The following is a 24,617-nucleotide window of genomic DNA, read 5'->3' on the forward strand; positions in this document are numbered from 1 at the left end:
TAAATATTGTAGTGATGTATCATCGATTTTCTTTGGTATTTTACAAATCTTCCAATGCGTAGAGCTTACAGTCTGCGTACGCCTTATCTCCTGCAACCATATCTATACAGTGGAAACTGCAGTGCATATGTTAGGATCAAAAAGAAGTATCGTTTAAAGTTTAACGTATTGTATTACATTTTAAATTACATGGAAATGAATTTTTGGTTAATGATTTCGTTTAGTGAAATAAAGTTTTTAAACTTATTAGGAAAAGTATCATGAAAAAATAATGGTTGTTATTTATGGAGTAAAATCGTTCAAATGTAAAGTAAAATTTTTGAAATATTTCTAACGATGTGAAAGATGAAATATTTTTAACAGGGATAAACTGTGAATATCAGAAAAACCGGTGATCGAATAAACGTGTAAATAGTCGAAACATGCAGGTACATAATGAAATTATGTCTAAAAGTAGTGTGTATGTATGAATAAAATAAGTAATTTTTAAAAAATTCCGAGCGAACAAAATTTACTACTATCTACAATTTAGCATTTCAAACCTTTAACGAAATTTTCAAAATGTTTCTACACATTTAGGCACAGATATGAAGTTGAAACGCGTAGTATGCTTCGAACTTAGATGTTTTGTTATCTGTATTTCACTTTTATATTTCAGAGAATGTGTTATATTTTTGATTTTAATAGAATTCTTGTTTAAATCATTTGATCATAAATAATACATGATAATTATAAAATTTTATGTATCTCCTACCACAATTATAAATTAATTTATTAGAATCATTAATTAAAATTACAGTTTATAATGTACACATGTTGCATGTTATTAAAATGTACAAAAGATTACTAAAAAAAAATATATATCATCGGTTATTTTCATTTTTATGATTACATATCTTTTAAAATAATTAAAATACATATTGTCAAATCACAGATATATTTAATAGAGACATTATATTTTCTCCTTTTTTGCTATATCATTGTAAATACATATTTGTATCCTAAATACTTCTTTATACTATGAAATAATTATTTATTATAAGCTAAAGTAAAAGCATAAGAGAAGCGGAATACAAAAACAGAGCACCGTATATGTGTATGAAAACATATTACTGTATTGTTATTATTTCCTTATTATTATCTCGCGATTTAATCAGTTTTGCACGTAGTATTGCAAAATTTCATTTACAATCTGATTTTTTCCTCAAATGATTTCCTAATTCCAGATGCTACGGTAGCAATATTTCATTCTTATTAAGGATAGGTATTTAGTACGGTGACATTGTGTACATAGATAAGAAAGTCTTCGAAATCGTTTGTACCCTGTTTCGTTCAGTCAAAAACCATCCAGCCGACTGTCATATACTGTATAAAATTTATTAATTATATCCACAGTTCCTCTATCTATCAATTGGAAGAAATTGAAGACTTTCAGCTGGTAAGATCCTTGTTTATGTATTCAACTTTGTCTTATACCATACTTTTCCACTCGATTGTGTCAATATATAAAATAATTATCTTTCATTCATTCAAAAATATCTCCTGCGATTGTTATTAGTGCACAAAATGTGGATACTGTTTTTGTAAACAAGTTTTAGATATTAGTAGATTCAAGAAATTTTGTCTTTCCTCTTATTTTTTAATTTATATGTATGTGCAAATTTTAGAAAGTTTTGAGTGATACAGAATTTATGAATATAGTACTATTGCAGTATCATGCTTAAATATACGTAGGTATATACAGGTCGTCCTTGAGAAAGATTACTTAAAAAAAATGGAAAATAAAATAAAAGCTGTCTTATCAAAGTAATATCAAAAATGTAAATCCGATTAAATAAATAGTGTTTAACGAATTATTAAATAGAATTGTGGAGAGGTTAAATAAACGCATTCGAAAATATTAAGAGAGATCATAAAATTCAATGATAAGTAAAAGTGTTAGATGTATCCCAACAGACATTTGGATCGCTTTTATGATGATTTCAGTTCTGTAACAACGAAGATAGTAACTATACCGAAAATATATTACAATATTCATTTTATTATGTCGCTATGCATATGTGTATAAGATAGTTTTTCCCTCGTTTCATTTAAAAAGAATATCTTTTCCAGGGACGCCTTATATTGTTAGATTCCATTTATAATCCTTAAAAATACTTAATACTGATACTAAGACAGTAATTTTTAACTTATTGTTTTCAACTTAGTTATTTACTTGTTAATTAAAATTGTGTTTGCATATAAAACTGATGAGGATTAAAATGTAAAATTCTAAAAAGATTCTTTCTAAGTTATAAAGAAATTTGTTGGTTTGTGTTAGAGAAAGATTGAGAGATATTAAACACAACTCTTAATATGATAGTGAATAATCAAAGCAGTTAATTAACAAATATTTTCTATTATATATAGATTTGATAAGAATATGACGGTAGTTACGAGTAATGGAACAACCACAATGGATCCAACTACGACCGTCTTTACCGAGAATGAAAAGAAACTTCAAAGTAACGCTTTGTTACCCTACAAGGGAGGAGAAGATGAAGATGACGATGATGAAATTACATTAGAAGACTTGGCTCCAGATGGTGGCTGGGGGTGGATGGTAGCTTTTGCTATGATAGTAGTATTTGTTAGTATTTATGTTCAATTAGTATTAAACATAAATTTTGCAATTTTTCTCCTTTGGTTCTTCTTTCATCGTTTAATTTCATTTATTCATTCACATTTCTTATAACAATTAAGAGACAATATCGGTATCATTTCGTATGTATAACCATAAAATATATCAATATGCCATTCAGTAATGTCATTACTTTTGCAAATATTTCGCATTTTATACTTAATGTGTACATATATTTTTTATTAGTCAAAAGAATGGTAGATATATTTCAAAAGTATCTTTTTATTAATAGCCGATTATATTGTTCTTCAGTTATTAACAATTCTTTAAATTTTATTTTTGCAATGTCATTAAGTGTGTGAATTTTAACTTACGAATAAAATGGCGTTTAGTACTTTGGGACAATAAGGCATTAAAGACGTAATTGTAATTCATATATTAAGATAGTATAGTAAAAATAATGCAGAACAATAATTATTTCATTCGTCAGAAATTTTATCGTGATATAAGTATTTCTTATAACATTTGAAAATTATCAAATGATAGAATATTGTATAAGAGTCATCTTTTTTTCTATGATTACTTTTATAATATGCAATTAATTTTTTCTTTTTTAGATTACAACATTTGGACCAACTACATCATTTGCAATAATATTTGGAGACTTTCTTGAAGCAACTGGTCAAGCTGGCACAACAATGACACTTTTCAATTCTGTTTTTATGATTACATTTTCAATTGCTGGTAAGCAGCCTGTCCCACTTTTTATTCTTTCTATCATTGCAATGGAATCGGTAGGTGCAATATACAGGGTGAGTCATGAATATATCCATGTCTCCATACTTCAAGCGGTGAATCTATGCATTAAAATAAGTAAAAAGCATGACCATATATCCCACGTATCTTTAGTTTTCGAGTTATGGCTGATTACAAAAAATCTTTAAAATTTTGCCTTCTTTCCTTTTTACAGCAAAAATATTCCTTAACAGCAACTTAACAGAACAGATGAAAAATGGATTTGAGACTCAAAAAGAATACTCAATGTCGTGTAATACTGTATGCCTAGGCACGAAGCAGACACTTCGAAAATTTTCTTTAATTATCCATAACTTGAAAACTAAAATATATAGGACATATGTTCTCAAAACCCTTCTTACTTATTTTTTTTTATTTTTTTTTTTTTTTGTGTAGATTCACTCCCTGAAATATGGACATGAACAGGACATATATTTATGATTCGCTTTGTATACATGTACATGTATGCATGAATTCTTTTCAAACTGTAAAAGATGTAACATTATTACTCGTCCAATTTGATCACATGTATTTTACGTTTATCTACGTGGAATGAATATGTCTAGACACCAGGAAGTGAAAATCGTGTCTGTCCGTACAAATAATGTGCCTTGCCTTAATTTACAGCTTTAATACACGCATTCAATGTCATATTTCTTTTTTATTTATCCATAATATCAATAATAGATATCCATATATCCATAACATTCATGATTACAGAGACAAATTTTCTATAAAAAAAATTATTTTTTAATATAATACTTCAATAAAATAAAAGAACATAAAGAGATAATTAAATTATGATTATAGTATAATTAAAAGTTTTTCAGTTACTGTAAGGTATTAAAATAAAAACATAAAAATAAGGATTTGAAATTTAACAGGAAAAGAAATATATTAAACAATGTGTCTTTCAATAATTGATTTTGAAATATTAAAACAGACGAAATTGGAAATACTAATGGAAAATAACTATTACGAAGCTAATCATATCTACTTTACAATTACATTTTATAGTTAGATATATTTACTTTTTGATATGCTTTGTTACAAAAGAACATAAAAGTGATAAACGTCATTGAATAATTTTAGACTTTATGCTTGGAAATCCTAACGTGTTGATACAATATATTTTTAGACTCACGTGTAATTCTCGTTGTTGGTAATTAAATTGATAATACCATCTCATGATAATAATAGTTTATATAACGATAATAATTGATCGAATAATTAATTAAAGAAACATAAAATAGGTACACTTCATACAATATTTATTCCCATGATGTTATAAGTTGTACTTTGTATGGTTACTATTCTTTCTTCCTTCGAATATATAAATTATATTTAATATAATTAATTATATTAATTAGATTTATTCATAATCGATGGTGTCATCGCCCTTGTGAATAAAAATAATATTCTCATCAAAATTAAATTAGGATATATAATTTTCAATAATTTCATTATTCACTATATATTATCAAATTGTTTTAAATAAAACGAAATTTGTTTAATGAAACCTGATTTTTTATATTAGAAAATAAATCTGTATTACATTACAAATTATATATCTTTCTGTGTATTTCAGTACTAAGATGTTATGTAGTGTTTAGAGTTACTTAATATAATTATAAGTGCAATTAGATTATCACAAAGACTATCGTGTGTTTCCTACTAAATACTATTAAATACTGAAAACATTACCGATAAGCGTATGACGGCGGCTCACGAATTGTTATGTAAATCTTTTATAGCTTTACAGCTATTAGATAAGAGCGAAATTGCGAAACAATTATAGTTAACGATTTTATGGCAAAATAACAATATAATTTAATAATAAGTATACTACATTTTTGTTTCTATTGCTAATATTTGCATTGGATATGTCATATAATTTATTAATATAATTTATTTACATACATAACACAATAATTTTGGGTACTTCCAAGTAATAAGTTAAGCAGTCAAAACAATAGGCAAGTAATCAATTATTTAATGTTTGCACAAAATAGAAAATTGAAGTTTGAATATATTATATCAATTTTATTAATTTAGTAGTTCTTTGCCTTCCTATGAAAGACTTATTAAAATGTTAAAGTTTAAAATAAAATGTTCCTTCAAACTCTCCGTATTTTGAATTATACTAAATAATATTTGCATTGAATGATAAGAAAGGAACCGAAAAATACGATAAAGCTAAAAAGTGTAAAGGAGTTTAGGAAAACGTATTTTGTTTTCTAATATAGCTCTTACAATGATTCTAGTCTGAAGTGGAACTGATTCTTCAACCAGAGCTCAGAATGCTATGAACTGTTTTGATTGCACTATGGATCTAATTTCTCGTATTGATAACTTCTACATTTAAAACAAATTTTTATTTCATTCATTGTTATCAAAGAACAATGTTGATAAAGAATTCGTGTCGAAGCTATAGACTATATGCAGAACTGGGATTTCAATACATGAGAGATGAATCAGCAGATTCTAATTATTGCATCCACTTAACCATTTGATTATCTGTAGAATAATTAAACCGGTTGACAACTTTAATGTAATTTACATTTTATTTGAACGTTCTTTATTATACGCTACGATGCTTATCTGTAAATCTGTAAATCACATAAAAGTGATTTAAAGATTTATGAATAGGTATAGTGCTTACGGTGGTGTGATTGTTATATTTGTTATTAGTGTACATACCTTTTAATTGGTGAATGTGCTGCGATCACTTGAAAGTGAAAAATTAAGTAAACTACGACACTTAGACTCTGGGAGATAAAGGATTTGCAGCAATAAAGAGACTCCTAACATTTGAATTGTATTTATTGCAGAGGAAAAGGGGTATAGTTTTCAATATTTAGAAGTTTTATATTCAGAGTTGCAAAACGTTATTAATATGAATATTATTTAACTATTAATATTTATATGTTTGAGAAAGTACTTGATTCCTGGTTGGTTCTTGTTGATTTATTGAAATTACTAGAAAATAGAGCTAATTCCTTATTGCAACACCTACTTCAAATTTGATTGAAAAATATAAAATTATTTTAAACAAAAGTATCTCACAATTATGTAAGGACTATATCGCGGATTTCAACAGTTAGAAGATAAAATATAATAATTGTAACTTAAATTTCAGGTTTAATGACCAACTCGCTAATAAAGAGATATTCTATGAGGCCAGTGGGGGTATTTGGTGCGGTGCTCTTCTCGTTACCAAATGTCTGTCTGGCTTTCGTTACAAATGTCTACGAAATGGCCTTCTTAAATTTTCTCCAAGGAATGGGTCTTGGTCTCATTGTTACCATTTGCAACACGAACTTCAATGCTTACTTCGTAAAGAAAAGGGCACCAGTACGTAAATGCAGGGCCGCTGGCCGATATAATTGTTAACATACTTATATTCTTAGTTTTTTAGAGAAATTCTTGCTATTTAGGTAATGAGCGCGGCCCAAGTTATCGTCGGCTTAGGAGGAATCGCCTATCCTATATGTATTGAAAAAATGATGAGGATGTATGGGTTTCGAGGTAAATTTCTTTCTATATTGATAACATATGTTTATAATATTAATAAATATTAATATTAAACTATATAATTATATAGTTTATATAGTCAAGCTCCATTTGCTCGATCATAACAATCATGCAAAATATGAAGCATCACTATTAAAAATGTTGCGCTCACTGCAACAAACACGGCTGTCTAAATCTGTCTTATTTCGCTCATTAAACATTTTTGGTTTTTAGGTTTAATCGTGGTATAAATTAATTGAGGGAGATTCTGCCATTCAAAATAAGACAAAAATCAAGAACAACACAATTGCATTGGAGGTTTCATTTTCAAGAAACATTCATTCGAAAATGTCAGAATTTATTTGCTATCGATATTTAAATACTTTATTTTCTAAATAATATAATAGTTAACTAATACTATGGTACTCTATTAATTCGTTCTTGGAGTCTGAAAATGAGCATAATGAATTTTAAATTGCTTTAATCTGTATAAACGAATTGATCAATGAGCCATATGTATCCCCGATGCTGGTACATATCAAGATTTAGAATGTTTCACATTTCAACAACAAAAACGATTTGTCGCACTTACAATATAATCGAATGACACATTGTAACTTCAGCTACACTTTCCTCTCCTCAGTCTACAATTCTTCAACCATTCGACCAGTTTATAAATCCACAACTCATACATTTTCAAATAGAAAATTCGCCATTTAATTGACCAGTAGATTTTCATATGCCGCTACATCAAGCATTATCTGGGTTTTGAGAATTCTTGATCGCAGCTATAACAGAAAGTTTCGACATATTGAGATTTTCAGTATTTGATCGCTAACTTTTACTGTGTTATAGGAACAGCATTGATGACGGGTGCCATGAGTTTGAACTGCATCGTCGGTATGACAATGATGCACCCTGTCGAATGGCATGCGAAGAAACCGGAAGAAGTTCGCGTGGAAAAGATGCGCGAGAGAGAAGAACGGAAGTTGCGCGGTATAGTATTCTCAAATCGTCGTTACAGTGAAGTTATACGAACTCCTGCAAAAACCAGATGGAGCAGCTTAACGAGTCTCAAGGGCGAAAGCGGAAAACAGGTTCCGCTTTTAATTGAAACATTGAAAGTAAATTTTATACGTTGTTCTGATATTGTTACTTTGAAGGAAGAAATACGTATTAAGAAAGACATATGAGAGAAAGCAGTTGTCTTGAAAAGATTTTTCATACAACTATGGAGAAGGCAGATATTTAAACGATTGTATTCTGCTGGGACACCCTGTGTAATATCGTGAATATTATGTTTAAAAAATTGAAATGTATTGAACGAAAATTAAAGTTCGCAAAGTATTCTTTTGTTGTCCTGGAAAAATGCAGATATGGAAACGAGTCATTTCTATTATAAGTTTTTCAACTATTTAAGTACATTAGAACAATTATCTTTAATAAAGGTCTTAATTTCGTACTTTATTTATTAAATTTACATGTTCTGTTAAATACAGTCACCTGCAAAAAGGGTAGCTTCGATATCGGAGTTAGAGGGCAGAATATGCAACCGAATAAGATCTGGATCAATGCGCGAGTTGCTAACACGACGACTATCGACCTTGTCATCATCAAGTTTAGTGAATTTGGTGACAAGTATTGGCAGTTTAGGAGATACTAGGCAACATCATCCTGAGAAAACTAAAGAAAAACGAACAGAGAAAGGAATTCAAGTTTCTATGCAGGAAGAAAAGGATATCGGTAAAGGTCAATTAGAGTACGTGAATTATTCTTACATAATTTTCTTTATTGTTAACCTTTAAACACTCTGCAACATCTCTTGCATTTGTTAAATTGAAAATCATAATGGTGTAAGTTAAGTTTTTAGAAATTTGAATTTATTCATACATTTCAATTTTCGAAACTACTATACATTTCGTTTTAGAATTAAGTTTTATAATTAAGTAACTATGTTCTCAGTCGCAATGATCCCATGATTTAAGAAAATATCATGAATTTTTTGCAGTAACATATATAGAATATTATTTTATAGAAACAAGCAATGAACTGACTTACACCATTATCATTCTCAGCTCTCTATTCCTTTCTAATTTCTTTATAATAACTCAATTATTGAATATGACTTTTCGTATTTTATTAAATTTCTTAATATATCTAATTTATTTCAAAAATATCGGAGATCAATAAGAAAATTTTTAACATTGTAGAGAAATATTGGGTGAACTTTTGGAAATCTCACTTTTAAAAAATTGTGGTTTCCTAAACATTTGTCTGGGCACTAGTTTCGTTATGTCGAGCGATTTCACGTTTACTTATCTTTTGCCACTGATGATAACTAACAATGGTTACACGAAGAGCCAAGCAGCCCAAGCGATTACTATCTCCGCAACCGCGGAATTGGTATCCAAGATTTTACTCACAATTTTCATCTTGTTGGTAAAAGTCAAAGCGAAGTACATGTTCTTCGTCGCTATGATCTGCATGGCGTTCGCAAAAGTTGGTCAGTAAATTATATGCATTAAATTTTAATATAATGCAATAATTACGTTTCACAATATTGTAAATCACAAAAGCACAAATTATAAAGTTGCTGCAAGAAAGTGTTTCGAAATTTTGAAAGTAAATCATATTTGCTAAATCTTAGTAAACATAGATTGGAAATTTACTACATATTCTCAAAATTATAAACAATTTTTTGTTTCGGTTCAAGCTACTATCGCGTTGCATAAAAACATGTATACCTCTAAAAGTCTGAATTTATTTTTCAGGATACTTGCTGTACAATGATACCTTGATCGGTACATTTGTGATGATAACAATTATAGGAATGGTTAGATCATGGTTATTGGTTCCTCAGCCATTGGCCATTATAGAAGATATCAGTATTGATAAATTTGCTTCAGCATACGGAATTGCTGGCGCTATTAACGGAGTGATCTCTATATTATTTGGTCCAATTGTTGGTAAGTAAAATTACCATAATCTGCTGAAAACAATATCTTAAAAATTAATGGTAACTTTAGTTACACTACTTTGATGTGATTTCCGACGTTCTTACGTCTCAGTTTCGTTTCCGCTTCAGTCGAGAGGAAGACTTTTAATGTTTTAAAAAGATCTTTAACGTAAAATTGAAACACGCGATAACGTTTCTTTTCTATTTCCCTCAAACTTAAAAAATTGTCTAGTAATAGAAAAATACGATTCGGCCGTAAAAATAAAAATATTGTAAATACAAATGTTTTATCACTATTAATCACTTTTACTCAAAATCAATGTTTTACTCAAATATTAATGACGAACGAAATGTAAAAAGCATATGTATTTACTATAAGGAGATGAAAGCGAATTTTAAAATATAAATGATCTCTTTCAGGATTCCTGAAAGACTGGACCAACAGTTTCGTAGTCTGCCAGCTTGCCCTTATATTAATGAACGTCCTGTTCGTTATTCCATGGACAGTACAGTTCCTTTCAGTAGATTTACCAAAGAGGAGGAAGGAACGGATGGATAAAATTGCTGCCCAAACTTCCGGTTCCTTTTCTACAGATTGATGCAAAAGGAGAGAGAGAGGGAGAAAGACCTTGTGTGTAATACACGTCTTTACTATTTGATAGTAGAAACTCTTTTGTACAAAAATAAATTTAGATATTTTTTTACGGCAATTAAAAATATTTTTTTACAAAATGTATTTGTTCGTAAAATGGAAATTGTTGTGAATTGGGGGTTACTACCCATAGCGCTAATTATTGCAGTGTGAGATACAATGTACAGATCTTTACAACGATATGTAGTCATTTATATTTTTCAGATCATACATATCAGTTAAACTTTTTACATATCCTATCGTAAAATGCTTTACGAACAATCGGGAAAACCACAAATTTCAATTAATTTAAATTTGTTAAGTATAAGCCATAATATTATATCGGGTGTACATAGACAAATCTTGTATCCAATTCTAAGTCTGTCGCGAATGACACTGGAACGAATATTTTATATTCAAGTTGTTGCACATATCGTGGCAATTATTATTAAATGTAAAAATAAGAAATAAATGAAGAGAACATTGTATAATAATCTTTGTGTATGACTTTTAAAAACGATTTGTTTTTAACTTTTTTAATTATATATTAATTCATAATTTGTTAAATTCGATTAAATGTGGTTCATGAAAAATAATAAGAAAAATTGGAGGATAATATATGATATATATATAATAATATATCTTATATAGCATATATGTAAGTATATATATATAGCGATAGTCACTATGAAAAACGAAAGATGAATTTGGAATGTGATATTTAATGACAGTTACTTCTTCATTTAATATTACACATATTTTTATACAGTTTTGTATAATATTGTTTACGTCTACAGGGACAACAGGTAATTTGACAACATGGTCAGTAGATGATGATTGCCAGTCTAAGATTAAAATAACCGTGAACTGGTAGTTCCTCGAAATGAATTTTTATTACTTTAATATTTTATTATCTCGGAATTGTATTTCTATGCAACATGCTATAGATAGGTCCTTTTTAAGTATTCTACGTCTTTTCAAGAGTTCAAAAAACAAAAAATGTTATGCAAAGTTTTATTACTAAACCTAGATATAATTTTAACACTTGTGCCATTTATAGTATATGCAATCATTGTACATAAACATAATTTATTCACACATATAAGGAGCCTTGAATGTTTTTCTTATAATATACCTATACATATCTATATATACCTAATATAATGTTTACTTATATCATAATCCATTTTACATTACTCACAAAAATGTGTGCAGATATTTTGAACATGTTATTACTATTAACGTTAATAATGTAGTACGAATCATCTATGAGAACTTCATTTAAACGAGAACCTCCTGATCGCTTTTGTTTTTTATTTTTATTCGGAAGCCGCCTACTCTTTTGAGAATAATGTCAACCTTCAGCCGGAAGTCCTTTTCTGTGAGATCCGGCAGGATCTTGTAGTTCTGCAGGATCGTCGACAATAAAACCTTTAACTTCAATATCGCGTACTTCCTTCTCACGCATCACCTAAAAAAAAAAAAAACGCAATATAATAACATAAGACACAATCACATTTATAAAAAGCGGAAATGAAACCTCGCAGAGGTTTGTTTCACTCATTAAATATCATAACAAGTGTCATATTTTGAGTATTTTATATACCTTTGCGTATTACATGCATTCTGTACATTTTCAAAGCTTTAAATTTTCCATAAATGCATAAATATTCACAGTCTACTTCTGACATATGAAACGTTTTCTTTAATTAACACTTTACCGACCGCTAGCGATTCAAAGCATACGCACGTCCGACCGGCATCTCAGGCGCAGATTCTCACTGGCGCCGGCTTTGTTTCGGTTTAGACTCTCCAATACCATTCTTTTCGTTCATCGCGAACGGTAAATTTTTCAAATTGATATAAAACTGTGGGAGCGTACAAAGCAACGCAACTGACGCAACTGAGTAGGGTACCTTAATACTAAATAACAAATTATTGCTCAAATAATGAGAAAGATTGTCAGTGACAAAAAGCCGATTAATAGACTATCGGTCGGTAAAGTGTTAACATAAATACGTTATCGCTTTCCATCAAAGTAAATTTATTAATGGAAGTTAGTATCTGTACATCTTTTACTTTTATTATTTTTTTATTATTTCTGTTGTTTTTATCATTATATGTTTTCGGAAAACATCGTTGTTTTGAATTTTATGAAACTTTTGCAGCTTTTAAGGTTGGCAATACTAGATGAAAATTTAGAAAATCACCGGCAAATAATATTGTCATTAAGCGCAGAAATAGATCAGATTAGAGTCATGTGAGTTTCGATACGTATATAAAAATGTGCGGTCAGTGAGAGACAGGTTGTTCCTATTTTATTCACTTCTAGGGACTGATGTTTATTATTAAATAACATTACTTGGTATAAATTTTAGAAGAAATATTTATATGCATAACCCAATACCGATACTTCGTTATAAAAGGAACGGTATAACTAAAACGAATGAAACAGGAACAACTTAACACGACGGTGATCGCATGAATTTATCATTATCTACAATGTATCCACTATAAACCTCCCATGTTCGCTATTCAACTATTTCGTCGGACTTTGTCAGACAATGGTACGTAATGCTGACATTGTATGGGCAAAGGCGACTTTGTATACATACTTTAATTACTTAATTCACATTATGTAAAATATAAGGATAAGAATAATGATAAACATAACGATAAGATTAATGAATTGATGCGAAAATGAAGAAAAGAAATACCTTGGCCCTGCGCTAAAAGGAATGAACGAGTAATAGTGTCTGTTCTGCATTTCTTCCGGCACAAAGTTATCAGGATCAAACACATCAGGGTTTGGATAGAATTTTTTCAATCGGTGAACTCTATAATCAAAATCGTACAACCTTTTGGTAATAAATAATTCCGTCATTGTAAAAGAATCGTTAAATACATCAAATGAATTCTATTTAATACGGTTTTAATCAATAAACTGTCGATAATACAGAGTCGAACTTTAAACGATATTTTAACTAGCAATCATTGATACTGAGGATTTTGATAGAATTAATTTTTACAAATTCGAATAAACTGAATAAATATTATACATTTTCAGGCAATGTTAATTCATCGCCAGAACTGTTCGTGGGACAAAACCTGTTCATTTGTAACGGATTTAATTATGAATGATTTTTGATAGAAGAAGGCGTAATATTTTCCAAAAAACTAATTTCTGTACAAATTTCAGCAAACTATCAGCAAACAATATCCAAGTGGTATCTTTCATATTAAAAATGTAGTCGATTATATTATTTACATTAATATCATTTATATAAATTAAAATTGCAAGTAGGTATAATTAATCTGTACGCTTTAATATTTTTAATCTGATTTTAAACCAATGGGGACATTTCGAAAAGTTATTTTAAGTGATAATAGAAATATGCCAGTTTATAATAATATCTATTTTGCAATAATGAAGAGTATAGTAAAATAATTATTATTTAATGTTCATTAATTCTGGAAATGTGGCAGCAAGATTTTAACTTCTAGTTGTATGTATTATGTATTATGGAAAAATAAATAACAAATAATATTCGTTTGTTAGATAAAATACAAAACTGACCTATTTTGACGTCGTTGTTAAGATGTCTTGCAATGGCGGGAACTGGTGGAAAAAGTCTTAATGTTTCGTAAATTATTCTTTCGAGATATTTCATTTCTAGAGTATCTTGGAAAGTGCAAGGCCTATTTGATTCCCCGAAAATCTCGTTTAGTTCTTCGAATACTCGTTCCTGTAATAATTATTGTATTTTACAGATAATAAAAATACAGAAAATATTAAGCTTCACAAGATAGATAATTAAATGAAATATAATAAATGAAAGATTAATAGTTTGTTCTTATAACCTATTTTCATATAAAAGAAATTATTTGAAATTAGTAACAATGATTGTTAAAAGAAAAAAAAGAAGAACTTGTAGAAAGCAATACATTCTTATTAAAATAAGCGAAAATATATATTAACAATTAATAATATATGTTTTACACGATTGAATAATATTTAATACGTTTAATAATTTTTAATTACAACTGAAATAGTTTATTAAGTAATCATCAATTAAATAAAAAATTAAATTAGTAATTTAGTTCTTTAGCAACAAATAAAGTTTTAATTAAATTGTAATTGATAATTAATGTTTTTAATCAACGTCAAGTTAATTACCAGTATCTGTAATTATCGATTAGTTTCATGGACTGATTAACTCAACTGCAATTTTTTTTACGATCTGTACGATAGTCTAATGGTAGGTTTAAAATAAAACTATAGATGATCTGAGAAAGACAAATAGATTCATGTCCATAAAAAACTAAATTCATCAAGATATCCCTTACTTGAAAACTTCAAGTTATATTGTAATCGATCAACATCAACTTAGGACTTAGAGGAATGGTAAAACATTAACCTTCAATTATTACACAGACAATCGATGTAACCTTTTTCACCGAGAGGAAATTTTTGTGCGAGAATGGGAGATCCAGTACATGGGAAAACTTTATTTCTCAGAATGTGTGGCATGTGTCATACGTGTAATAAAAACGAGCGACATAAAATAGGTCCTAACCTTTTTGGGATATTTGGCAAAACATGTGGCAGTATGTATATATTATCTTTGTATATTAATTAATTTTTACACTGAAATACGGAAAAATATGTTTTGCGTATGTTACATGTATATTACGTACGTATAGGATACGAGTAAATATACATATGATTTATGTAGGGACATATACAAAACAATCATATATTATATATGAATGGTAACTAAATACTATTTTCGTTTCGTATTTAACATTATATATAAGTACAATATAAAAAACTATGTCTTCAATCTATATTCCAAATATACCGACGTAATATTTAATTTCATATGATAATTTTCCTTATAAATATCGTTTATTCAAATTCCATTCGCACAATACACTATCCCATTTTTATTAACTTTTATTTCTAAAATATACATTTAACCTAATATAACCATATGTGGATCATAAATATACAAATGTTACTATGCTACACATATATGTTTCTCTTAGTTTCCAATTAATTAAGAAAATAGGAGTATCTTCCATCTTTCTCATTATGAAAAAATTCTTTCCTATTTGGTTTTTCGTTATCTTCGTATACCCAAATTATATCGACACACACATTCATAGAGGCGATAGGTACATTTAATAATACATATGTCGTGAATAATAAAATGTTTGTTTAACAAAATGCAAAAAAATACCTAAGAGAGCAAAAAACCTCCTTTTATTTAATTTATCGCTTTATAAGTATCATATTTGTTAAAAGTTCATGTAAAATCATTTATAAAAAATTATAAATTTAGCTGTACCTGGATTTAAATCTACCGATGCGATGAGGAAAAAAGGTGTTGTATGGGACGAGAACACTTTAAACGAATATTTACAATTTCCGAAGCAATTTATCCCTGGCACGAAAATGATGTTCAATGGTATTAAAAAAGCGGAAGATCGTAGAGATATAATCGCTTTCTTAGCAACGTTGAAATGAAAATTCGAAAAATTGCATCTACTTATGTGAAATATTTTGTACAGTGACCAAAATAAGGTATTCTTAGCGTTAGTTCGATGAAAATAAACAAATAAAATAAATAATAAATTAACAAAATTAGAGAAAAATGACTCGTTAGATTTGTTGCCCATATTTTAATGCACTATTACTCTACTCACCTGGATGTCTTGATGAATTCCAAGCACGCAAAGAACGAAGCTAGAACTTGCAGCGGTAGTGTCATGACCCTAAAATGTATGTAACGTCCTTTCATTATACGAAAAAAGCATTTTTATATTTATTTTCTGTTTTATTCGAAAGAAATTTTTTGATAAAAGGAGATTATGTAACATCTAAAAATTTATAAGCTTTTATTTTTAAAACAAAAAGCTATAACTTTGTACTAAACACTGTAAAATAGTGTCATTTTCAGTTTAAAATGTTTCTTCTGCATAAAATTTATAGAATAAATTTAGTTTAAACATTTTCTTATGACATATTACATACGAAGAATGAAAGATTAATTATTCACATGATTTTCCGGACAATTGAGAGTAACATACAATCGAAAACATGTTTCGAATTCACTTAGCTTAGTTTATCATAAAATTAAACAACGAGGTTTTCTATATATATTATTAATAAATAATTATTAATTGAACTGCTTTACATATGAAACTTTCGTTAAACCGTAGTTTATTTAAATATATATACTTTATTTTAAGAACTTTTGGAAGGAATGTATGATTACTTCTATTACCTCAAACATTATAGTATCTACTTCTTTTCGAATTTCTTGATCGGTCAGTTTCGCACCATTTCTTGAAAGCTCCAATAAAAGATCCAGGAGAGCAAATCTTTTCTTTTCACCAATACCATTTTCATCGATATCGTCTAAATCATCTCTAACATAATGAATTTTTGGAAGATTTTTATACTTTTCATTTACATTTGCGCCATCCTTCTGCAACACGTTTATTTCTTTTTATTTCGTTTGTTTACTTTTAATGCTTAAATAAGACGTGAATACAGATGTGCGAAACAAAGATTAATTTCAACAAATTGAGCTATAGTTTGTTATATTTTAAAAGGTGAAAAATTAAAAAATGCTAATCGTGAAAGGTATAGTCATTTTTAACTATTACATTACGTGTAAGTAAGTAATATGCTATACGTACACGTATACACGTACCTTAAGATGAAAAGACGATTATAACAATAACCGCTAGATCGTTGATGTGGAAACAAGTACTTCCGGAAATGACGTAGCAATTTGCCGATCACCCCCTACATGATACGTGTCCGGAAATCGACCCTGTAAGATAATAAAAAAACAACGAGGAGGGTTGTATAGATAGAAAAGGTACGAAATAGGGGGGCGAGAAAAAGGAACTTTCCCTCGTCGAGTTCGGTTAAGCGGGACCAATTTCACGAAATTACAAAATTATCGATGGACGCCAAATCAACCACCCTTTATTACTACTACCGGCGCTACTTCCTGACCAACCGAATTGTTCACAAACAGGCGACTGACACGCCTCGATGAAAATACGTTTGTAACCCATCAAATGCACAATACATTCTTTGAAATTATTTTTTCAAAATAAAAATAAATACGATGTGGGTTGCAAATAAACGATACCGATTAGAAATAAAAATTATAAAATTATTGTATTGTATTCATACTCGTATAATCTAGTCATACGATATTTGTTAGATTAATTAAATAGTATTGTTTACAACCAAATCAACCACCCTTTATTACTACTACCGGCGCTACTTCCTGACCAACCGAATTGTTCACAAACAGGCGACTGACACGCCTCGATGAAAATACGTTTGTAACCCATCAAATGCACAATACATTCTTTGAAATTATTTTTTCAAAATAAAAATAAATACGATGTGGGTTGCAAATAAACGATACCGATTAGAAATAAAAATTATAAAATTATTGTATTGTATTCATACTCGTATAATCTAGTCATACGATATTTGTTAGATTAATTAAATAGTATTGTTTACAAATATTTAGATACTTTGGTTGAATTGTAACAATAACACACCAATGGAGTTAGAATATATGGAATAATGACATACCAATGATATAATCGATTATCACGGATTATTACGGATTTAAATTATGTATCAAAAAAGCTTGTTAATAGTATGTATGAAAATTAAATAAAATAAAGAACTTTTGAAACATGTAAACAATCTCATAAGATTAACTATCAGCGGATGGTAATTTTTTTATTACATGTGTATTCATTTGTAAAAATTAATTTTATTACGTCATAATAGTCGACTATGCATATGTATGTATCTATGGAAAATAATCGCATTTTTTTATTATTATACATTTATGTAAATTTGTAAAATTATTATTATTAAATACAGAATATCATTAAATACTTCTATATATACATACGGAAATTAAAAATATTTGATGATTAGAGATATGTCTCTAGTAACATGAAATTCAAACATTTTTAATCTTATTCTGTCATTATATCTAAACACCTTTCAATTAATATTCGATATCATAACCGATACTTTTAGGAAAGTTACACAAATTATATTTTTACTAAAATCTATATTTAAAAAATATAATAAATAAAAGATACGAAAGACATAAAGAGATCATTTAAAGGAAAATGTTAGTAATGTAAATAAAAATAAAATTTTATGTATATGTATAAATGTATAAACGTGAGTCATTTATTTTAATTGCAGGTGAACAATATTTATTATTCAACGCGGACATGATCGGCAAATACTGTATTTGAATTTCAGTTTGAATGTAAACGTATTGAAACAATAATGAATACCAGACGACATATGTTTCTATCATATATGTATACCATTTCGAATGAAAAATAATTTCTTTTTCTCTTTTGCGGTATACATACATATGTATGTGTTATAAAATGTTCCGGTTAATGTTTGGTTAGTTTAGTTAGTTTTCTTATGAAAAAACGATACTTTACAAATGTCGAGAATAAAAGTACTATTTGGTTAGTGTATCTTCTAGAAATTGTCATCTTATAATCTTAAAAATGATATTTACAGAATTTTGTACTTGAGTTTCCATTGTAACGCGAATGAAAAATGAAATAAATTAAAAAAGAGAAATAACAAAGTGTTTCTATACTATATGATATGTGAATGGATTAAGAATAGAGAGAATTGAAAATATTTATGATGCTTACACATATATCCACATGTATAGATATTAAACACCAAACAATATCGGTAATTATTCTCAAAATTTTAGAATTATAGTTCTTATCTGCCTAACAGGTAATAATAAGATTGGAAATTATTGTTTAATAATAAAATGTACAAGATTCTATTTACTATAAAATCTGATTTATAAATTCTAAGGAAAGAGAGTGTAAATAAATTCCTTCATTACGTTGAAGATTAGTTAAACAAACAACATTATTATAATCGTACGCACTTTAACGAGTCTTCCACGATCATTTATGAAGGTATAATAAATAAATAACAATCGAATTGTATAAATAATAAAATGTATTTTAAATATTTCATAAAAACTGTTACAGGAGATACAAATTAAAAAATCCTTACGGTACAGGACTGGGAATTTAATATAAATGTTTATAGCGAGTAGCTGAGTTTCGAACGATAAAAATGCGAGGAAGATACCGATTACTTGAAATTAGACTACGAAAGAAACATGTATGGTCAGATGATCAATCACCCAAGATCGTAAATGTGATCAAATGTGTTCTAGGAATATTTACATAGATCGGACTGAGTGACAGTGGTAGTAAAATGGAAAAAGTGCAAGTTTCAGTATATATTGTGTGGAAAATATGGAATTTTTCTGTTTTAAAAATTCTTTCCTTGCTCCACTGTCCTACAGGTCCAACATCAGAAGGATACATACACTTTACATTATAATTTTTCTAATACACGCAATAAAGTGAAAATACGCCACTCAGTACAGAATATTTCGCTCATAATAATAAGAAAAAATTACACGCAGGACAGTCGTTGACTGGAATTGAGAGTAAAAATCTTTTTGTATTGTCACATCTTATTGTATAAGAATTATTCTATTATAATATCTTTACATTTTTATATGAATTTATGCGTGGAACTAACTCAACCGAAAATCCCAGCTTTTCGTCATATCGAAAACAGCTTACCAGTAAAATTCCTACCACTGTAGTTATATTTAAGGCACTTGTATTTACAAAGATTTTTTTATCGTATCGTACGAACGCAAAATAATTTAAGACTTCTGTGCAAACTTCCTCCCTTCTATATAATTGGACGTACGTACTGTGCGTTTTATAATTAAGTTAGGAGAAATTGCTACATCGTTAGTAACTTAAGTTCGCATTTAATTAAATTAATAGAAATAAACAAGTACTTTAGGCTAATGCAGAATTTACAACAAATCGATATTTTTCATCATAGTGAAAAATGTGCCAATGAAATACATACATATAGTATACAAAAAAAAAGTTTATGATACACAGTGAATTACAAAGACATTCGAATATATGTTCGAATATAATACGGTTCTAGCCTTTAATAAAAGATTGAATTATCTCATTGTCCTGTAATAAAATATGTTAATGGATCTGGTAGGATCCTAAAATTTCATTGGTAAATCTTTTACTGTTTTACAGCAGCTCACGGAAATATTTGAACACTTACCATAGAATTCTTTTATGAATATATTACGTACTTTTTGAAATTTAGTTAGCACTCTAATAAAATACGACTACCGTGATTATAATAGTAAAATTTTGATGAAATTTCAAAATTTTTTGTACAAAAAGTTCCTAGAAAAGTACTCTCATGAGCTTTGATATATGATTTTATGTATCTAGCTACGATAATCATGAAAAAGTAATATATTTGGTATCAAATGTGAATTTTATATCAACGAAATTTCAATTAATAATAATTAATATATTAACAATTTATCAATTGAATAAATTTCTATGGTAAATGTTACATAAACATTGTATATTTATATTTATATTTATATTTATATTTATATTTATATTTATATTTATATTTATATAATAGATATTTCCAAATTTTATTTAAATATAATCTTTATTATCTGAATATATGTAACTATAAAAATTTCAGATTAATTTTTCATATATTCAATACTTTTACTGTAATTATTCCAATGATTTTGTAACTCACGTAACATTCTTGTATAAGAATAAGCTAATTACAATGGATCCGATCGTAAACTGGCAGTCAGGTTTTATAAAGATATGCAATTTTGATTTAATTGATAAATATTATGTACTCCTAATACCGAACGATCAAGAATCAGTATAATTTGTATAATAATTCGTTTAAATTTTCCTTTTTCTTAACATAACAGATACTGACCAAGACTTAATAGTAATTAAATAATATCGTGGGAGTAACATTTTCCATTTTTGGCACGCGAAATTACTTTTTTTTTCCTTTTTCGAAGCGTATTGCCTTATGTATTATAATTAATTCCTAATGAGTGGACAACGTTATAAATATAAATATTAAAACGTTTCTTAAATACTCGTTAAAAAGTTAAAGTAGAAAAAATACAATTCCCCTCAATTTCATTTAAGGCACTTCCGTATATACACATTCTTCGATTTTACTGTACCGCTTTTCATTCTTATATTGTCTTTAGTCTAATGATAATTCGCATAATACTAGTACGAGGTCAAACATAACATCCTGGACGTGAAACTACATCACCTTTTCAGAAAATTTATTGCTTTGCCTAACATTGCGTCAAAGTTTGGTAGTAATAAATCAACTTTAATAAGAATTTTTATTTTATGAGTAATAAGAGTACCGCCTCTCGTTTGTAAATCGTATTTCTAATTTACTATAATATCCTGTTGTTGAAGTTTCAGTATTTCTCTAAAAATATGTTTATTTAACAAGAATATGTTTCGCATATACAGAATGTTCGTAAAATCGTAGTATAATCATAACCGGAAGTTGGTTTCTCACGCAGAATTAACTTGAAAGTAAAATAAAATTTCATATTTTTCATTTTCCCAATTCAAACGTTCGCTAAGTACCTACACCTGTTCCATCTTGTTTCGTTCGCTCAATTTTGCTTGTTATCACTATATTCCGTTTACAGAATAATATCGAATCAGTCAGAAGTTAATAGGACCGTAGAGAATAATGAACAGCGAGGATTTTTATTTATAGCCAAAATTGACTATCAGGATGGAAAATGTAAATGAAGTAAAAAAGATATTGCTGTTTATTAATTTTTGAATGTCTGATATTGTTTGTTAACGCAAACATGATTGGTGACGATTAGTCCGATTGAGTAAAGGAAGCAGATTGCATCTAGCAGTAAAGTGGAACCGTATTTAACGAAATTCAAATTTGATTTTCTCGAAAATGAAACTTTATATGAAAAAATTTTAATTTATATTTATGACATCGTTTTGCGTGAGAAGTCATCTTCATTTCCATTGTACCACGATTTCACAATTAGCCTGTATAAATAACATGGACAACAGTATGTGTTAAAACTAATTCATTACCATTTATATTTCACGATATCTACAAAATTTCTTGTTCGTAGATATCTTAAAATCTTATTAAATGGCAAAAAAAGAAAGAAAAAACAGAAATTTCTTTGTTATTTCTTGCTTATGGTTTACAAATACTTAAATTTTTTGCTTGCGAGATCTTAAATGGTATCGTATATTTATTGGTATTGAGTGACGAGAAAAGCATAATTAAAAATTCGTTAAAATATCATATGTATATAACTATTATGTCTTATGCAAACCATAGAACGTGTACTTATGCAATATTTTAAAAATTTGAAATGTAATATACGTACAGTTGTTTTATAAATAAGATATAAATTTTCATCAGCTGTATCTTTATATCTGAATCACGTTGAAAGACAACAAAATGTATAAATGCAAGTACTATGCAGAAGTGAGAAGATGGTTAGTGAAATGGCATAGAAGCAAAATAAAGTACATTCGAAAATCTCATTATTTTATTTTCAACTGCACAGAGATAGATAGGAATAATTACGTTCCACCTTTTTGATTTGTTCTTTACCTTGTATTAACGGTAATTACTTTGGATCCACAGAATACTCTGAAGTTTGTATCTTATTCGATCTCAAAAAGTCCTACTTGTCCTCTTCGTCACGCGATGTCATACATTATTTGATTTGAATTATGTAGAATCGGGATGATTATATATTTACGAGAAATCTACGAATGCAAAATACCAAAAAAATGAAGAAGAATTCCAAATTTGCATAAACATCCGCAGTTTAGAAATATGGTAGTAACAAAAATTTCTTTTGCTAGTCAATTTCTTACCTCTGCACAGTATTTAGGTATGTACTTAGATATACTGAATTTTTTAAAGAATTTAAATATTCACTATGGTCGTTAAAAAACTTATTTACTTATACTTGAATTTATAAAAATTTAATAAATTTGTCAATCTTTCCTCGTAATTCAAACACACATATTACGATTTTAAGGAATTACTCTAATTAATGCAGAAATCACTTTGCTTATAGTTGAAATAGTTGTATTAAGGAACTCGAGCGAGAAACGTTTTGCTATCGAATTGGATCACGCATATTCTATATGTGTTATCAAATAAAAAAGATAAAACCGAGGCGGAAAGACATCATAGGCAGTGGTGTCTTTGTGGAAGTACTTTGTGCGGTAAGTACAGGTTTTGTCGTTATTCTTACTGCCACGTTAAAATCGATTGGAATTTGGTTCCGAAGCAACTCTTCGTGAGATCACTCAAACGAGTTGTGTGTCTAAGACTTTCTATGAGACCTGTAACATACAAGAAATAAAGAAATTACTAATACGAATTATGATGGAACAGCAATAATGGAATGTAGCAAATTTTTATCAGCTTCAAATCCAACAAGATCAATTACTTTAATTAAATACTTTTCATAATGTTAAATTGAATTAAAATAAATTATATACTGGAAAATATTACAAAAGGATTAAAAATTAAGGAAGAAGTATTTATTTATAGCAGTAGAAAATATATTATACATAAAATAATTTAAGAGATGTATAATCATTTTATTCCAGTATAACAAGGAACTATTGATACTTTTTAATGTTTAACATAGCATAGAAGGGATAGGAAATGATATTTTCTAAAAAACAAATAATTAAATTAGATTGAAACTCTATTATTTACAATATTTTATTATGCTACTTACTATGTTATAGTCATGAAATCAATGTGATTTTTAATATGATATATATTTGACTTGTAATTTAATTTCCTTCCGGTATACAGGTCTACACGGAAACGTTTCCCTTCCTTATCATTTACCATGAACTACATAATTACTTATTATGTGCCATCGTGGACATGGAAAAAAACAATACGACAATGATTAGCTATAGTCATATTATTAAGATAATTTTTTCTCATGAGAAACCGTTATTTTAACGGAACCCCTCAAATTCTTCCTGAGTGATTTATTTCAGAAATCAGTTTTTATATTTTCCCCAAATGGTTTAAAAGTTTCTACGGGAAGAGG

General features: G+C 28.2%; 3 protein-coding genes and 1 pseudogene across 5 annotated transcripts in view; 2 read left to right on the forward strand and 2 right to left on the reverse strand.

The window, feature by feature from the left end:
- On the forward strand, positions 1-11,977 carry LOC126865053 (uncharacterized). 2 transcript variants are annotated; one of them, XM_050617123.1, is made up of 11 exons: positions 1-428; positions 1,227-1,438; positions 2,410-2,629; positions 3,238-3,364; positions 6,555-6,769; positions 6,853-6,943; positions 7,784-8,052; positions 8,428-8,687; positions 9,139-9,431; positions 9,700-9,894; positions 10,305-11,977. In XM_050617123.1, exons 3-11 carry the CDS (start codon positions 2,423-2,425, stop codon positions 10,481-10,483), a joined length of 1,836 nt encoding a protein of 611 aa, XP_050473080.1. In that variant the 5' UTR covers positions 1-428; positions 1,227-1,438; positions 2,410-2,422; the 3' UTR covers positions 10,484-11,977. The 2 variants fall into 2 exon arrangements, with proteins under 2 accessions (XP_050473080.1, XP_050473081.1); XM_050617124.1 differs by having other exon boundaries at positions 1,396-1,438.
- Positions 11,797-24,617, reverse strand: part of LOC126864571 (cytochrome P450 4g15-like) — an 18,977-nt pseudogene continuing 6,156 nt past the window's right edge.
- On the forward strand, positions 14,695-16,053 carry LOC126865061 (cytochrome c iso-1/iso-2-like). Its single transcript, XM_050617139.1, has 3 exons — positions 14,695-15,127; positions 15,824-15,828; positions 15,861-16,053. Exons 1-3 carry the CDS (start codon positions 14,997-14,999, stop codon positions 16,043-16,045), a joined length of 321 nt encoding a protein of 106 aa, XP_050473096.1. The 5' UTR covers positions 14,695-14,996; the 3' UTR covers positions 16,046-16,053.
- The window catches only part of LOC126865058 (uncharacterized), a 21,143-nt gene continuing 13,399 nt past the window's right edge, over positions 16,874-24,617 (reverse strand). The window contains exons 3-4 of one of the 2 annotated variants that reach the window (XR_007689431.1): positions 17,238-17,360; positions 16,874-17,009 (exon numbers count right to left, since the gene is read on the reverse strand). The gene's annotated coding sequence lies outside the window, so the exon portion shown is untranslated. Of the gene's footprint in view, positions 17,010-17,237; positions 17,361-19,553; positions 23,887-24,617 lie in introns of those variants that run through there. The other variant, XM_050617136.1, reaches the window with a different exon arrangement.

Source organism: Bombus huntii, chromosome 4, assembly GCF_024542735.1.
Source record: "Bombus huntii isolate Logan2020A chromosome 4, iyBomHunt1.1, whole genome shotgun sequence".
Lineage (NCBI taxonomy): Eukaryota > Metazoa > Arthropoda > Insecta > Hymenoptera > Apidae > Bombus > Bombus huntii.

What these genes read in the sequence shown, in the direction of transcription:
- LOC126865053 (XM_050617123.1), top strand. Translation starts at nt 2,423, where the DNA reads ATGACGGTAGTTACGAGTAATGGAACAACCACAATGGATCCAACTACG. An exon ending in TTGCTATGATAGTAGTATTT is followed by an intron (nt 2,630 to 3,237) that starts GTTAGTATTTAT and finishes TTTCTTTTTTAG; the next exon opens with ATTACAACATTTGGACCAAC. An exon ending in CATGGCGTTCGCAAAAGTTG is followed by an intron (nt 9,432 to 9,699) that starts GTCAGTAAATTA and finishes TTTATTTTTCAG; the next exon opens with GATACTTGCTGTACAATGAT.
- LOC126865061 (XM_050617139.1), top strand. Translation starts at nt 14,997, where the DNA reads ATGGGAGATCCAGTACATGGGAAAACTTTATTTCTCAGAATGTGTGGC.